At 41.6% G+C, this 17,141-nt stretch overlaps 1 protein-coding gene across 5 annotated transcripts in view; it reads left to right on the forward strand.

Annotated features, from left to right (window-relative positions):
- Positions 1-17,141, forward strand: part of RGS7 (regulator of G protein signaling 7) — a 241,075-nt gene that overhangs the window by 140,088 nt on the left and 83,846 nt on the right. For all 5 annotated transcript variants that reach the window (XM_081123838.1, XM_081123840.1, XM_081123842.1 and 2 more), the window contains one exon: positions 17,087-17,137. In XM_081123838.1, coding sequence (XP_080979964.1) covers positions 17,087-17,137 — 51 coding nt within the window. The remainder of the gene's footprint in view (positions 1-17,086; positions 17,138-17,141) is intronic.

A 17,141-nucleotide genomic window follows, 5' to 3' on the forward strand; every position in this document is an offset into this window, starting at 1 on the left:
GAAAGATAGTTCTTAGTGGTCCTCACATGACCCCTGCACATTTAACATTGATTATCTACTAAGCTTTAAGTTAGGATCATGAAATACAGAGTTCAATCCAGTACAATCCTATAATTAAGAAGTTTCCATTCCACTGGGAAGAGTGAGATCCACAACGATCTTTATAGCAGTGTTGTAAATGTAATAGAAATAGGAAGGGGGACATAGCTAAGCCAAGTTCCAACACATAATAGAGATCATTCCTTTAGCTTCATTTAACTATTGTTGCATTTCACCAGAAATGGGAACAGTAGGGCTTAACAAACCTCAACTGGCAACTTCGCACAGCTAATTAACATTTAAGCCCTTTGGAAAATCCAAAACCCCTGATGCTGAACTATGCAAAGTAGGACACACTATATTTCAGTCCAGGAAGGAAGCGTTTCTTCTCTTTCTACCACAAATGGAAATTTGTTTCACTGATCCCAGAAGCTCCTTAACAACCAAGTTTATCCGAAGATTATCTTATTTCCTCCCACAAGGTAAGAGGCAAGTGGTTCAGTTTCACCTTAACGTCCAGGAAGTCTTGCAGCAGTTGCCTACACAGTACCTCTAAATAGATTTCAGTTTTTGTATTCTCGTTTCTAAATCAATCAAGAACCGTAATTTAAAAGCTTCAGTGAGTGTGTTTAAGTGGGTCTTAGATGTGATGGTGATTATTATTTGAGGAGCAAGAAAAGAGAATTAGGCAGTTGGGCTCATCTAAAGAGATGAGGGTCCTTAGAAAAAAAGAAAGAAGGCTGCAAGAATTGTGTGTTGAGGGCACGGTGTTGCTAACTGTAAATATTAAATCAGGATCTCACGTTAATTTTTAATGGTAATGAACCTGGAGTATGGGTGGGAAGAAGGAAACCGAAGTGAGCTGTTCAATTGACCACTTAACCACAGTGTCCTGTGGCTCTGTTTACATTGATGTGCAAGGGACAGCCGAGCAAGCTGGTGCTCAGAGTGTCTCCTGTTTTTCAGCATTACAACCATTTCATTGAGGACCATCCTAGAAGGAATGAGGTGCTTCAAGGGTCTGCCCTAGCAAATATATATATATATTTCTGGTTGCTCATCCATTTACTCATATAGGCAATTTCAAGGAAGTTAAATAAGGAGTGACTTCTGGGTAATGGGTTATAGCTAGGAGTGATATCAAAATTAAAATTATACAGCGGTGGTAGTTGAGTTTTCTTGCATAAGATGAGATAAATGAAAATATCATTTGCTACTTTATTTATTTATAATATGATTCATACTGCACTTACTTCCTTGTAAGATTTGAGGTAGTTTGCATACCTTTTTTACCATGTGTCTTCAGCACCCACTCTCTGTATGGTAAAGAATACTAGATAGCATCCTTAGCGTCCATGCCAAATGCTAGATATTGTCTGCGCAATATACACGATTCATCTGGTTTAATCCCCACAACAGGGCTAGGACAGAGGTACTATTATTAGCTAATTGAATACTTGAGGTGTTCATAACGAGATTAATTAACCAGCTTACTGAAACCCAGTAAAGCACTAATGTTGAAATCCTATTAATTCCCCGCCCATGTGTTATCTCAAGGAAGCTTCTGGAAATAAAGGATGGCATCAAGAGACAGGCAAAGCAGGTGAAAGTAGACGATTTGAAATAGTTATCAAGTAAATAAATCTTATGCCTTTAAAGAGAACAGGTCTTAATTTTAAAATAGCGGTTGGGGGCCTGTTGACTACATCGCCTGTCTCCTGGGATTCCCATGCTGAGAAGCTGTGATTCTGCTCTGAATGTTTCTGTGGGAGCCGGCACTTCCCCTGGCAGCTGGTCAAGCCCTGATCCAAGCCAGAAACAAGACTCTTACGGCCTTGTTTCAGAGGAGAGTATGGAGTGATTGTGTGGCGATGGAACCTTCCCTTTGTATTTACCGTCAACTCAGAAATGGGATGTCTGCTTAGATTGCACATTATGGTTCAGCGTTAATGTTCTCATTCCTTAGAAATTCTAATTTTATTTTTGCTTCTTTCACATCCCAGTAGTCACTGCTACAAATATAAAAGTTGGGATAATTCATACTAGGCTCATACAAGTAAAGACCTAGAGTTGGGGAAATGCCTGTTCTGTGCTCACTTATTGCAACTAAAAAGCAACATAACATAAAAGAGATATCTACTACTTTCAATTCCTACATGAAGTAGAAAGAAATGCCTCAGCTACACAGCACCCATCTGTCAGCGAATGAATTTGATGGAGGGGACGATACAGCAGTTCCCAGTCCTATGTTCCATGCAAAACAAAGTTTGTTGATACAGATGTTGGGAGGAAACAAAAATCTGCTCTGTGCTCAAATGCACTTGTGAATGAAGGGTTTTAACAAAGTAAAATTAGGCGATTCATTGAAATGCTAATGGCGTTGGTTGTGGGTCTGCAAACCAGGCCTGTATAATGCAGTGTTTCCCAAAGTTATCTGCCAGAAAACGTCCCTTCCCAGAGCACCTCACAACACCCGTGGTCTAAGGAATACACTTTATAAAACACTGCTTTTGTATTTATAGGGAAGCAAAGGGTGATGGAGGAAGACTTGGACTGCATTCGTTTATTTTTCTTTTAAGAAAGAGCTGAAAAATATTAGCAGCCTCAGGACACAAATTCAGTAACCGCAGATTCTGGGGAAAACAACTTTGGTTTTAGGTCATCTATTTTGATATATCTCCCATATGAAATGCTCTAATTCTTCCAAACTATTAAATTCCATCAAGAGATTTAAGTAATTTGTGTCTCTTCTGTCTCACCCTGATCAAATTTTTAACAGTAACCTAATGATGGTGGGAACTGGGAGGTAATAAGGCTAAATAAAAACTGGTGAGGAATCGAGGAACCTTTGAGACTATACAGTGGTGATCTACTGGGCATTCGCGATGATGACAGGACAGTGTCAAACAGTGAGGGACCGCATGCATTCAGCTAGGTTTACAGTCTTGGTCAAGTAACCTTAGTTATGATTAGTCGTACGTATATCTATTTTCTTTGGATATACAGTTTTATGAATATACAATTCTAAACATATGAATTGGTCACTTGTCATTAGAAGGAAGGCCTTGGCCTCGTGCTTTTATCCACAGTGTAAGATTTCTCATAGAAGATAATTTTAAATAAGGTTATGAAAGAAGGTTGTGACACAAGCTGACATTTGTTTAATGACTAAGAAAAGTGCTGGTGATTATTGAAGGAAAATCAAGAATAGAAACCATGAGTGAGCTAGTCTTCCTGGGATGGAGAAAGGTCCATCAAGGCTAGTCCCCGAGCCATGCTTCAAATGAATGGGCTTCCCGGCTTGCCGGATCCTACCACTTCCTTTATATAGCCAAACATACAGTTTGTGCCTCACTCATTTCACAAACAAAAATTTATTTCTAGCATTGCAATCTAATTAAGCGCTCTGGGAGACTGCGATGATATAAATCAGTCACGAAGCCACCTCTGTAATATGGATACCTGATTAGCTCCAAGTGTTAGCTCTCCATCCCTGGAGTATGGATTCCTTATTCGGATTCTTCAAATGCTAACCCATTCCATGCATCATCATACGACTTACATGGAGGTGTTTTTCAAGTTAAATGATGACTTTTTGTTATTGTATGAAGTCTAAAGATCATGAGGAAAATCTAGGCTGGAAGTATAAATTTAAAAATCGTTAGTAGTGTAAGTAAATGGTAGAGCAAAGCCCAGGGAGCAGATACAGTGTTCAGAGGACAGTGTGCAAAGTGAGAACAGAAGGACCTAGGACCGAGCCTGGGGAGGTGGCCACACTGTGGGCATAGGCAGGGAAAGCAGATGCTGAAATGAAGACCAAGGGCAACACCCTGAGAGGTGGGGGAGAAGCCAGGAGGGGGCTGTGTCACCCAACCCGAGGGAGGTGAGTGCTTTAAGGAAGAGGGGTTAGTCAGCAGCATCAGCTGTCCTCAAAAGATGCAGTAAATTATTACGAGACGTGTCTTTGGAAGTTGGTGGTTGACTTGGGCAAGAGCAGTTTCAGTGGCGGGGTGAAGACAAGGCTGCACTGAGTGGGGCAAGTCGAAGGTGAGTTTGTGCAGACATAGCCACCTCCTTCACAGAGCCTCAGGAAGGGTCTTAGATTCTGTCTACTTTATCTCAAAATTGTCACATGGATCCATCTCCACTTCCGACAATTTTTAAAGTAACTGCTGAAGACCTACTACGTGCAGGTAGAAGGTATGATTCGAGATTATTCGAAGGTGGCAGAGTCTCTACGCTTAAGTAGTTTACAGTGAGATGTGTATACGGATAAGCTAACAGAAGATCAAAGGACCCCAAACTTGTAAATTGAGCTCTCACAGCTGGATGGGAACTTGGGTCCTCTAGTAAGGTAGGGAAATACGGTTGTGAGTTCTGGGGCCCGACTATCTAAATTCGGGCATCTTCACTGCTGAACTATTCGGTGGTGTTTAGCCTCAGTCAGTCTCCTTTTCATATGCAAATATACTTCGGAAGGGTTTTGTAATAATCAACTGGGGATTAATTTAAAACAGCATTTGCAGTATAATGACTAGTAATCAATAGTAGGAATTTTTACCTAAACTGGCCCTCTCACTCTGAGTGAGATCGGAATTGAAGTGACTTGTCTAAGTATTTCAGCTCATTAAGATTAGAGCTGGGACCAGGACTTCTGATTTCCCGATCTTGTCTTCTTTCACTGAACCATGTCCCATCTACTTCAAAGAAAATTTAGAGAAAACAATACTTGTACAATACATACTATACAAAATTATCAGTTTAGCCTGTCCTCCACAATGAGCTAAAAATTACCCGGTGTCTAAAATAATGTTCACTAAATCGGCAATGCCAGAAAAAAAGATTTGTGTTGGAAGTAAATTACTTCCAAGTAAGTAGGTTAAAGCGTTGCTTTGATCACGGCAATGCTGTGCACTTGGTGTGAGCTAGGAAATCAGTGGGGAGGGGGGCAAAAAAGGTGTCTTTTTGAGTCTAAGCAGGTCGTACATGAGATAGTGACTAAAAGGAAAATGGGCTCTGTTAAATCAATTTGTCCTAATTTTAAATAAGTGGCTTTATGCCCGTGTTCGTGCAATTTTAATAGCAATTGCCCTAAAAGAAATCACTGCCTTTTAAATAACTATTTAATAATAACTATTTATCTTTCCCACGGAAAGAAAGGACAGGCAGGGACCCCATAATTAACGGTTTAACTTGCTAAAATGAATGGCCTCTTGGACTGAGTGCAAAGCCAAAAGGGAGGAGTTTTGAATACTAACCCCACTGTTTCATCTTCCCTAAAGGGAGCCCTGAAGAGCCCAGGAGAGACTACAGGTCTCGCCAGCATTGCCTCCAGAGAATTGTCTTCAATTCTATTTCCTCATTCAACAAATGCTCCTTGGGCACAGCATATCATAAACAAAATTCTTTGCCCCGAAGATAAAATAGTAAAGCTGACAGGTGTGATCCCTGAATTCATGGAGGTTTGCCTTCTAATGCAGAGATGCAGACAGGACACAAGTAAAAAATGCGACGTGAGGGCCACAGTGCTACGGGGAAGCTTAAACAGAGTGATGGGCTGGCCCTGGTGGGCTGTGCAGGAAGGAAATTACTACAGATAGGATGCCTGCTACGAGGTGGCACTTGCATTGGGATGAGAAATAAGAAAAAACCAGCCCCATAAAATTCTAAAGAGAAATCATTCCAAGCAGAGGGGTATGTGCAAAGCTCCTGAGGAACTGATGAGCTTGTCTGATTGAAGATTAAATGGAAGTCAGTGAGGCCGTTGCGGTGCACAAGGTGGAGGGTGTTGCGGGAAAAGATGCAGAGGGGAATGAGCCATATCATGTAGCTATGGGGCTTGCAAATTTTTTTATATAACTCATACTAAGAAATATGTTTTGCATTTCAAACAAATACACACACATATATATGTGTGTATATATATATGTGTGTGTGTTTGCTTATATATATGTATGTGTTCGTGTGTGTGTGTATATATATATATATATATACACACAATTAAAAGGTATTTAAAAATTACTAGTAGTACATATGATGCACTAGTATTTTTTATTCCACTCTATTTTTTTAAAATGCAGGCCATGATCTGCCAAACTGGTATTAGGATGAATGGTTCATGATTTACTAGAGTGGGCTCTTACAGAACATATTCAGAAAGCTTGAACTTTATTTCAGTAGTGATGGACAACCACTGGAGTGTTTTAAGTAGAGATTTAAGTTTTTAAAAAGACAGCTCTGCATGGTGGACAGTGGGCATTTGCCAAAGCAGACTCCGGGAGAGCCATTGAGAAACGCATGGTGACTTAGAGGTGGCCACGGTAGGGAGGTGAGAAGTGTTTGAGTGAATGTGACACAGGTACTGATGGGCGTGTTGAATTGACTCTGGGCGATAAAGAAAAGAGAAGACTTAATAATGATTCCTGGGTTTTGGGCCGAGGAACTGGTTGGCTGTTGGCATCCTTACTGGATTTTGGGATACAGGGAAAGTAGCAGGTCAGGGAGTGGAGTTTCAAAGGTCAGCTTTCAGACATGCCATGTCTTTGGACTGCCCACTGGACATGGAAGTGGAGCTGTCAAGTAGATGGTTGGATCTTCAGGCCAGGTGCTCGAAGGGAAGATTGGTTTCGGAGACATTAGGGAAATTATTGGTGCGTGCTCCACGGAACTGGATGTTTTCACCTGAGGAGACGATGCAGGTGGAGGTGAGAAAAGTGATGACAACTAAACCCGGGGAATTTCCACATTTCAACTCTGACAGGAGAAAGGAGTTTGGCCACTTGTGCATTAGAGGCTTTGCATTTTAGACCAACTTTTCCCTCAATTCAACTCCCTCTGAGTCTTCCGTTGCACACTGGTCTCTCCATTTGCTGAACTGTCACAACCAAAGCACAGTTTAGCACTTAGTGTCACTTTATATTGTCCCGAGATCATTTATGGATCCTCAGTTTTATGTATTCTCTTCCTAACTTTATTGTAAGTCTGGGATCAAAGACTCTCCCACCTCTTCTGTTTCTGTCATATCCATGAATTCAGTACATGTTTATTGAACATGAAAGCTATAGGTCATAGAACAGTTATGAGAACAAAAGAGTAGATAATATATATATTGCATAAAAAACTCATAATTACAGTGAGCCCCTATTATTAGGTAAGATCCTGAAGGCAGAATTATTTAAATAACTATTTAAATTATTTAATAATCTTGAATTAATAGGTTGCCAAAGGGTATTTTGTACTATTACTGGAATTTGCTGTATTTTTTGAGACAAAGAACATTGGAAATTTTGTTTTTAAATTGCCAAGATTAACTTTATAGCTTACTCCCCAGGGAAGACTCTGTGAAAAGTGTCCAACTTCTAGGGTCAGTATGGGCAATATTCTCTAAAGCAAATTAAGCCGCTATCTACAAGGCCACCATGGGGAGTATCCTATAGGTAACTAAGCAGAGGTCTGCTTGTCCTATAAGGTGTCTGTCTGACCAAAATAACCTCGCTAGAGGTATTCGAGATAACAGTTGAGATTTTGTTTCATGTGACCAAGAAATGAGGAGGGAGATCTAAGACCAAGGAGGACATACATTTTTTTGGTTGGCAAGTTTACTTGGCCCTGGTTTTCTCTGAGTTCTGGTGAACCACTCCACTGTGTCACATCAATCTTCATTTCATTTCTGAAAGTATAAATATATGTTCAGAGGACTTTTGTGTTACTGCTTTTTGATAATGGATTTCTCTTTCCAAGTTCATATGCTTTTAGGAAGAAACAGTATAAATTTGGAAACACCTAGAATTTAGTCAAATATATGTAGGTGTCTTTCAAATCAAGCAGAGGATGGTGAGAATTAGGGTGAAAAAAATTTGTTCTGGCAGACTGATGACATTGTTAGGTTATATTTAAGCTCCGCTGTACAGCTGCTTTCCACTCATTTTCAGAAATTAGTGTTCTATCCAAAAAAAAAAAAGAGCATTCACATTACACAAAAAAATTCAACGTAAGACCAGTTCTCCTGAGAGGATTGCTTTGCCTCAGGAGAGAGCTATGAATTTAATACTTTTTCTAGGGAATTGTTAAAAATTAGATCAAGATTACCAGAGGGGAAGGGGGGGGAGGTATAAAGGGTAAAGGGGGGATAAATGGTGATGGAGACTAAATAAATCGGGACTCATTTTGCCACCCCATACATGACACAGCCTAAGATATCTACAAACAAGTGCTAATTATAAAGCGACTTGTGTTTTGTTAGGTAACCAGCATAATTTTACAGCAAGAAGCATAATGGTACTTAGTATTTTTCAAATTATTTATTGTGCATTGTTGTTGATTTTTTTAAATTCATATATCTTTATTGATTTCAGAGAGAGGAAGGAAGAGGGAGAGAGAGAGAGAGAGAAACATCCATGATGAGAGAGTCATTGATCGGCTGCCTCCTGCACGCCCCTGACTAGGGATTGAGCCCGCAACCCGGGCATGTGCCCTGACCAGGAATTGAACCTGGATCTCTTGGATCCTAGGTCAATGCTCAACCACTGAGCCACACCTGGCTCGGCTGATGCTGTTTTCTGGAAGGAGCTATGTAACAGTCTCATGGCTCTTTGTTGTCAAATGGCCCTTGTTAGCTGTAATTTACAGATCCGGGGACGATAGCTCTGTCTCGTCCTGTTCCATCACACGTTTCCTTTCACTTTATCCATGCTTGATACCTGAAGAGCTACTGTTCTGCCCTCCCCGCCCCTTAATACTGGATAGTTCCTCTGCAACAGTAATACAACTTCAATAAAGATCTAAAGATGCTTTTAAATTCATACAATGGGTTGAGATTTTTAAGTCATTTGGGGAAATACAAACATGTGAGCCAGGATTATTTTTCACAAATGTGCCGGCCAAGCTAAGAAAATAATATTTAGAAAACACTGAAGTTATAGCCGACGGCGACATGACACAATATTTGAATTTACATCTTAATTTAATTTGTGTTCTTTGGTTTTCTCTTTCTGTAAAAAGTGTAATGATGCATTTATCTTTATCAGCAAACATCAAACACATGGTGAAAGTCCTATGAGTCTCTAGATTATCAGTTCCCAGGACAAGCCTGTTAAGACGATTCTTCATGAGGGAATTCCTTTGTCAAATACTTGTGGGATATGCTGTATACTGTAGCTTCTTTTTTAGAGTTCACAATGTACACTAGTATTTTTAAGGTTCTGAGAAGTTCTGTAGTAAGAACCTCTATTTTTTTCTTTTTTTTTTTATTTGAGAGAGAGGAAGGGGGTGAGAGAGAGAGAAACATCGAGTTGCTGTTCCACTCATTGGTTGATTCCTGTATGTGCCCTGATTGGGGATTGAACTCGCAACCCTGGGGTATCCTGATGATACTCCAACCAACTGAGCTTCCCAGCCAGGGCAAGAATGTCTTTTTCGATATTTCTCCAGCACTTCTGAGCCTATTTGACAATAAACTCCCCCCCCTCCCTTTTTTTTTGGTAGGCAACCTCATTTGCAGCTTAGAATGCACTTTGGAAATATATGCCCTAGATTAAGGATTCCCCAAGGTTTGGATATGATGAACCAGTGAAATTAAATAACATATTGGGGCCTGTCATAGACTTGCTAACTTTAAATGTCAATATATCATTTTCACTTTTCTCACTCCATTTTGGACCAATGAGAATTTCATCGGGAACATATAACAATAGCCATTGTTTTTGCCTTTGGAGCAGTCCTTCCTCATTTAGATATCAGAACCCCCCCCCATTTCTATAAGGAGAATTCATTCAGTGTGGTTTGCTTGGGGGTGTTCCTGTGCTCACTGTGCTCCTTGGTCAAAGGGGTGGGGTGTGAGTTGGGCTCACCCAGCTGAGCCCATCCCCTGATCACAGCCTTAGGATGTCAGCTTCCATCTTTAGTACTATGTGGAGAGGACTTTTTTTTTTAAAGGGGAGCATTTTTGAAAGATCACTGTGGCTGCTATGTGGAGAATGGCTTTAGGAGAAAGCCTGGGAACTAGGAGTGTCAGGAGGAGGCACAGGGTGTATTCCAGGGGAGAGGTGATGTGATTAGGTTGGTGCAGAGGAGATGACAATGCATCAGGTCTTGAGATTCTACTGACAGAGCCAATAAGACTTGATGATGGGAGCAGAGAGGGAAAGAGGGCGACCCAGGAGATTCTACATTTGCATTTTCACAACAGGATGAAAGGTGCGGAGTCTACCGAGGTGTGTGTGCATTTTTAATAAATTACCCAACTTTTGGAAAACTAGACCAACTTAAAATAAATTTATCCCGTGGGGAGAGTGGAAACGGACGTCTGTGCCCCCAGTGTCCAATGCACGGCTGATGTAAAAGAGAAAAGAAGCCCCCTGTGAGCCTCACAGGCAACCAGCTTCACCGCTGCCTTGACAGAGAAGGCGGTAAAACCCCGCACCTAGCTTACTCCCTGAAACAAATCGCCAGACATCAGCGAGAAAGTAACAGCCTGGGAAGAGTGATCTCCACGCTCGGCCTAAGAGCTGAATCAGACGCTCTTGGGCAGGCACGGGAGCTGTAATGTTGTGTCGCGTGTCATTGGAGGAGCTTTCAGGAGAAAGCTGCAGAACTGTCACCAGGATAATGGACGTGTCCGCTCTTTGTGCCTCTCCCTTTCTCATATTGCCGCAATCAACTGTGTTTAAAAAGGTGAAGACCACTGAAGAGCAATGAAATGGGATTAGGCCAAAGCAGTCTTCTTGGCGCTGCTGTGTGCGCCGGCTGATGGCCATAAGCACTTGTTTCTGTAAGTGTATTTGTGCCTCGGTGCTGTGCAATCAGGGAGTGCCTGTGGAATCAGGGACAACCTGGCAGTAAGAGTACGCTTTCCCTTTAGGTAGAATTATTCAATTTAGCAGTAAATAGATCAGCACGCTGGGAAACCTGATGGTAAATAAGACCCTGGGATGCAAGGTAATTGAATAATCAGGGTATTTATTCTTTTCAGATGGTGCAACATTCATCTAGAAGGCTTAAGATACTAAATTTCTTGTTTCGCACACACCACTGCGCTCGGAACAACCTGCTCCAGTGGCCACCACAGGCCCGACACAGACTGAGGAAACTCATTTCCAAAATGCTTGACTTGCCACCAAAACTGTCTCAAACCACAGTTCCAAACCCCATGTGAGATTTTGTTTTGTTTTTCAATAAAAAAACGCTAGCTTAGGGGGTTATATTTAAAGGGAATGAAAATGATGACAAGGGCTTTTGAAACTTTGCACTGAAAATAAGCATTGGCGTCTGTGCCTGAAGCTACAAGAAATTGGGTGCAATCTCTCTTGCTAGACTGTGTTCCTTTCCGCGTGGTGATTTCGTGTCAGTGAGAAAACGGTGGACTGGAGCCACCGTGTAGAACATCATGCTCTAGTTCCTGCTCTTATCCTGCCCCCAACTCGAAAACCTCACCTTCAGCCCCAGCGAGCCTCCTCCAGAAATCTTATCCCTTGACCTCTCTCTGCCTCTCCAGTCTTGCCCTCCGTTATCCTGAAGCAAAGTCTTCTGCAGCCCAGCAAAGCAGCAGATTTCTCCCCCCTGCCCACGCTGGCCAACGCCCTTGCCTGGAACATTCTTTCTCCCTCTCTCCACGTCTCTAAGTCCTAGTTTCTTTACAATACAGGTTAAGTCTTGTATCCTTTGAAGCTCTCCTTGGCTGCCCCAGCTCATCCTGGGTCCTAGCTGGATGACGCTTGACTGTCATTGCCATTTCCTGGGATATCTAAGAATTTGCCCTGTCTCACTACCCAAGTTGTTAGCTCCTCAAAGACTAGAATATTGCTGTTGACTCTTCTGTGTATTTCTGTGGTCCTTTCCTTTATTACCTACCCAAAGGTATCTAGATCCTCAACAAAACTAACCATGCCTGTCTAGGTTTTCACTGGCCTCCACCTTCTTTGCATATATCTTATTTGGCTTTTAGCATTTTGGCTGAAACACCGTCTTTGGTTGAATTTGTGGTACCGTGCTCTCCTTGACCTCCGCCATCTGGTCCTCATGTCTGGCTCAAAATCTCATCTTGAAGCGACCCCAGAGGCACGGGGCTGCGGGCTGTGCTATACTTTTCTGTTCTCTGACTGCTCTTCATCTCTAGCTGTATATCGGGCATAATATTGCAACAGAAAGCTTTCTAGATGTACAAATTGTATTTATTTCTACAGACCGAGGATGACTTCCAAACTCCCTCCTAGCAGACAACTGAGACACTTCTAATTCCATAAGGTGATTTCTTGATCAGAGGGAAGATTATTAACATATTACCCCTCACCGAGAAGTCCCTCTCACTCACGGGGTTCTTTAGATTTTTTTTTCCACATTACTTAATATCTGAAATAATTTTATCCATGCAAAATTGAGATTGTCCCTCTCCCTCCCTGTAATGTATGTGCCTCCCTGCTTGTCTGGTTCACTTAGAAATGTGGTTGCCGCCCATCCAGAGCTTACTGCTCAAAAGGTGGAAGCAGACACTACACAAATAACTGCTCATTTAATTCTTTACAAATTGCTGAGTGCTATGAAGAAGTTAAAAATATATATTATATTGAAGACACGACTTGCCAGTGTCCATCTAGTGCTGCCACACTTAGAATTATGCCTAGATCACCACATCCTATTTATACTGTGTGACAAATAGACAGCAGGAAGAATTTAGACTGAAATTCACCTGAGGGATGTGTCATCCCTTCGTGATTCAGTTTTAACACCAGCCTGCCCTCGCTTCCAGGTTAGTGCACCATCAATTATATTTATAGTATTGATTCTGTTAATTATCTGGTAGACATTTGGGCATTTGGGATACGCAGTCCTCTCCAGTCGCTCCACCAGGTAACTGAGTTAATTGGAAATGGACCCTGTGATAATAAGGTTCTGATTATGAACTGTAGTACCTTCCATTTAAGGAAAGAACGTTACAATTTCCCATTTTTACACACACTTTATCTCTCTGGTTCTCCAGGCACAGATAAAGGAAAAAAGACCATCTTCCTTCCCATGGACTTGGTTGTAGTGATTTTTAGTAATACAGAAGGTGAACTACTCCCTGCCACAACCCCAGGAGCCCCGGACAGTCCGAGTGATTAAGAGCATGAACCTGGTATTAGACTGTGGGTTCGAATCTCAAGCTTCCTAGCTGTGTGACTTTAGGCAAATGACTGCACTTCTCTGTTTTACTTTTGGGGGCTGTAACCCAGGGATAATGATAGTATCTAAAGGATGGCTGTGGGCATTACAGTGCCTAAGGGATGTAAGGCCTTTGAATCTCTCATGGATGCTCAACAAGCACTCAGTCGAGGTTGATAGCACTAGGTAGTTACTGTTTCTACTACTGGTCTACCCACTCCCACCATTGTGTAGTTTCACTCTTACAAAGCCAATATCCTCATCAATTTGTGGACATTTGAGGGCACATTGCATGACCTAAAATACTTTGCCTTTCATTAGCTGAAATATGTTTTTGCTACCAGGACATGGCACTCTCTCTTCCTTCCATAATAGGGCCTAAACCAATGGGCTCCTGAGGAAAATTCCTGGGGTTCAATAGAATCTAAGCTATTGTAGCACTGGAAAGTTTCTAAAACCAGTGGCTCTTAAAAAAGAACTTATCAAAAATTAAAATGGGTAGAAATTAGCAATTTGATTTGTAATCAGCACTCAGAGGTGTGCTTTCTGTTCAAACGCTATGTCCGTGCCCAGGAACGAAGTCATAGTAATACCAAGAAAATACCTAAATATCCTGAAAATGAATTACAGACCCTGGAAATTGCTGCTGGAATTAGAAGCCACCTTTCTATTTATTCAGAGCCCAAATGTCATTGTCTTCTCGCTCTCCTATTTACCCAGCTCTGCACCCACCCTGGGCATGTGCACCGAGCCGGGGGGGGGGGGGGGGATTGAAATAGCGAACCTGCTTGTCACCGGAGAGGAGGGCTCCCGAGCAGCTGCAGGGATGCTACAGAGGAGGGTGTCTGAGTGTAAACTGCTCATTGTCATTGGTGCATGCAAAATAGAACTTCTGGAGCCCAGATTGAAATTCGGGAAAGAATATGAGAAGGTGAAGTGGGAGCTATGTTGACGGCACCGCTAAGGAGCTCTTCCAACACTGCAGGTCTTTTTGTCAGCATTTCCAGTTAAACTGGAAACATTAACTGGATTACCCTTTTGTCTTAATTTCCCCACTTAGAGCATCAGAACCATGACTTGCCCCCTCTCTGTTCAAAGGAATGATCCAAAAGGGCCTCTTCTGTTAAAATATTATGATCTTTTCTGCAGAAGACAGTAAGTTGATAAAGTTGATCATGTTTCCTTGAGTATCTGGCCCTGATCATGGAAGCTAGTATATTGGAAAGGAAAGAGAAACACTGTACTCTCTTTTTCTAGGGAAGTCTAGAACTTGACACAGAATTTTAAGATTAGTCCTTTGGTCCTGGCAGGTGAGCATTGTCCCGTCCACCAAAAGGTCACCGGTTCTATTCCCGGTCAGGGCACGTGCCCAGGTTGCAGGTTCAGCCCCTGGTCCGGGTGTGTACAGGAGGCAGTCAGTCGAAGTTTCTCTCTCACATCGATGCTTCTCTCTTTCCCATCTTCTCTCTAAAATCAATAAAACGTTTTTTAAAAAATTAATCCTTTGACCAAACAGATAGGTTGGCTCGTTGCAGCAGCTGTATCCCCCATGGACTGGATTACACAGCATTTCCATTGCAAAGCTTGCCTTTTGTGCGAGGCATGGAGCCTGCTTTTCCCCTTGTGGGAATCTCACCTTTCAGTCTGGTGGAAACCTATTCATTCTTCAAGGCCAGCAGAAGTGCTTTTCCTAATCACCAGAGACAGGAATGATTCCTTTCTTCCCAGGATTTCCATAGTTCTTTCTCCCGCTCAGATCCATATCCGTAACTACTTTCATACTCTAGTTACTTATGGAAATGTCTTTCTTCCTTCACATGATTGTAGCATCTTAATACCATGGTGCTTCCTGGAATAACGTAATAAATATTCGAAGAATTTAATGAATAAACCAGTGAATTGAGTAGTTGCCGTGTTTAGGAAATGGCTGTATAGTCACATGGTTGGATGAGTAATTTCCGCTGCCTTACTCCTGTGACATCATTTGGGCCACAGTCAAAATGACTGGAGAGAGCATTCCGAAATTTAATTCTGTAGATACCTATAGACGAGTAATGGAGAGTGCATCTAATAGGGAGCTCGGTGAATTTGAAATTGATAGGGTGCTGTGTGACCCATTAATGTTTAAAATTTGATATTTAGATAACATTTCTAGTATCATAAATACATTCAGATACTAGACAATGCAGCTGATTGTTGGACACTCTCGAGTTTCATATATTGAGGGGTGGCTATAGACAGAGAGCATGCACGGAAGGAAATAATCTTGGGTTTCTATATTTGGTACCATCGTGCAGTCTAGACTTCGAATTTTAAGACTTACAACTCAATAAATGTAGAAAATGTAAGATTGTTAAAAAAAAAGAAATTATTTCACCAAGAAAAGGTAGGCTTGCTAATGTGAACCTGCTATTTGAAAGCTAAGTCTTTCTCAGAAGCAGCGTTTTGCAGTCTTTTATCCAGAGCAGACCATCACTACCATGTCTCGGGTAAATGTCCTGACACCAGTGGGGTGACCCAAAAAGGACATTGTCTTTCTATCTCTCGCTCCTGGGAATTTTACTGAGTGGGGCTTAATGAGGATAGCTACAATATCAGGCCGAAAGCTCCCATTAATACGCTCACTGTCAGAAGTGACATTACCTTGCTTTGTCCCCTCCTGGCATCATGTCTTTTACTAATATGATGTGGTAGAGAAGTTTTAATTACCTCGTGACACTGAGGAACTATAATGCTGTAGGTAAGGTTGGATTGTTCCATTTTAAGGTAACAGCTTCTGCGATCCATTGACAAGGTCATTTCTTTTTGTTCTGCACAAGTGGGAAGAGGCTCGTTTTTCTTTTTTTAAAATATAGCTTTATTGATTTCAGAGAGAGGAAGAGAGATAGAAACATCAATGATGAGAGAGTCATTGATGGGCTGCCTCCTGCACGCCCCCTGCTGGGGATCAAGCCTGCAACCTGGGCCTGTGCCCTGACCGGGCGAACCTCGATCTCCTGGATCCTAGGTCAATGCTCAACCACTGAGCAACACCAGCCGGGCTGTTCTGCACTTTTAATATGTGACATACACCCCTTCAGCGACTAAATTTCTGTCTTGTTCATATATCAAAATCTACCTCAAACACAACGTTTTCTGCAGAATCTTCCCCACATCTTCTGTGGGAAGTGAAGAACACATATTCACTCGTGGTTTTTATTCATCAAACATTATTAAGCTCTTGTTATGCTCCAAATAGACAAAGGTAAATATGATGCTTTACTTCAAGGGGCGCGCTCTAGGACTTGAACCAAGTAAACGGTTGAGATGTTGTGTGATCAACACTACGATGCAAAACTACAGAGATTCCAGGGAGGGCGTTGTCAACTCAATGGACAAAGGTGAGGGCCGAGAAAAGTTTGAGCGAGTAAATGAATCTCGAGTGTCTTGAAAATAGTGGATAGACATTTTGGTCAAAGAGAAAAGTTCTGTAAAGACACAGAGGCTTGTAACACACGGGACTATTCAGAAACTGACAACAAATGTCCTTGGCTTAAGAACAGAGGCAGGATGGGGTGGGAACAACCAGAAATGTGACAGAGACCATCTTATAGAGTATTAGTTATGCTAAGAATTGTGCTTGAAACAAAGTGGACACGCGATGTATTCAATGAACAAATGAATGAATCACTTTATCCGCTACTGGTATATTAAACCTTCATGTTTAATAATTTACTGTTTGCACCTTGGCTTGTTGAAGAAGAACTATGTATTCACACTCTGTTTTCTGTACTTCATGTGTGGATGATCTGTAATCTGTAACAGTTAGAAACCTTCTTACTAATATGGGTGCCAAAACTTGGAAGTTCTTAAAAATATATAACAGACAAATGTTCACATATATTCGTGTTTTTCTTTTTTCTTTTTCTAGGGTCAGACATTGTTCAGTGGCTAATAAAGAACTTAACTATAGAAGATCCAGGTAA

The sequence above is a fragment of the Miniopterus schreibersii genome, assembly GCF_964146895.1.
Source record: "Miniopterus schreibersii genome assembly, chromosome: 21".
Lineage (NCBI taxonomy): Eukaryota > Metazoa > Chordata > Mammalia > Chiroptera > Miniopteridae > Miniopterus > Miniopterus schreibersii.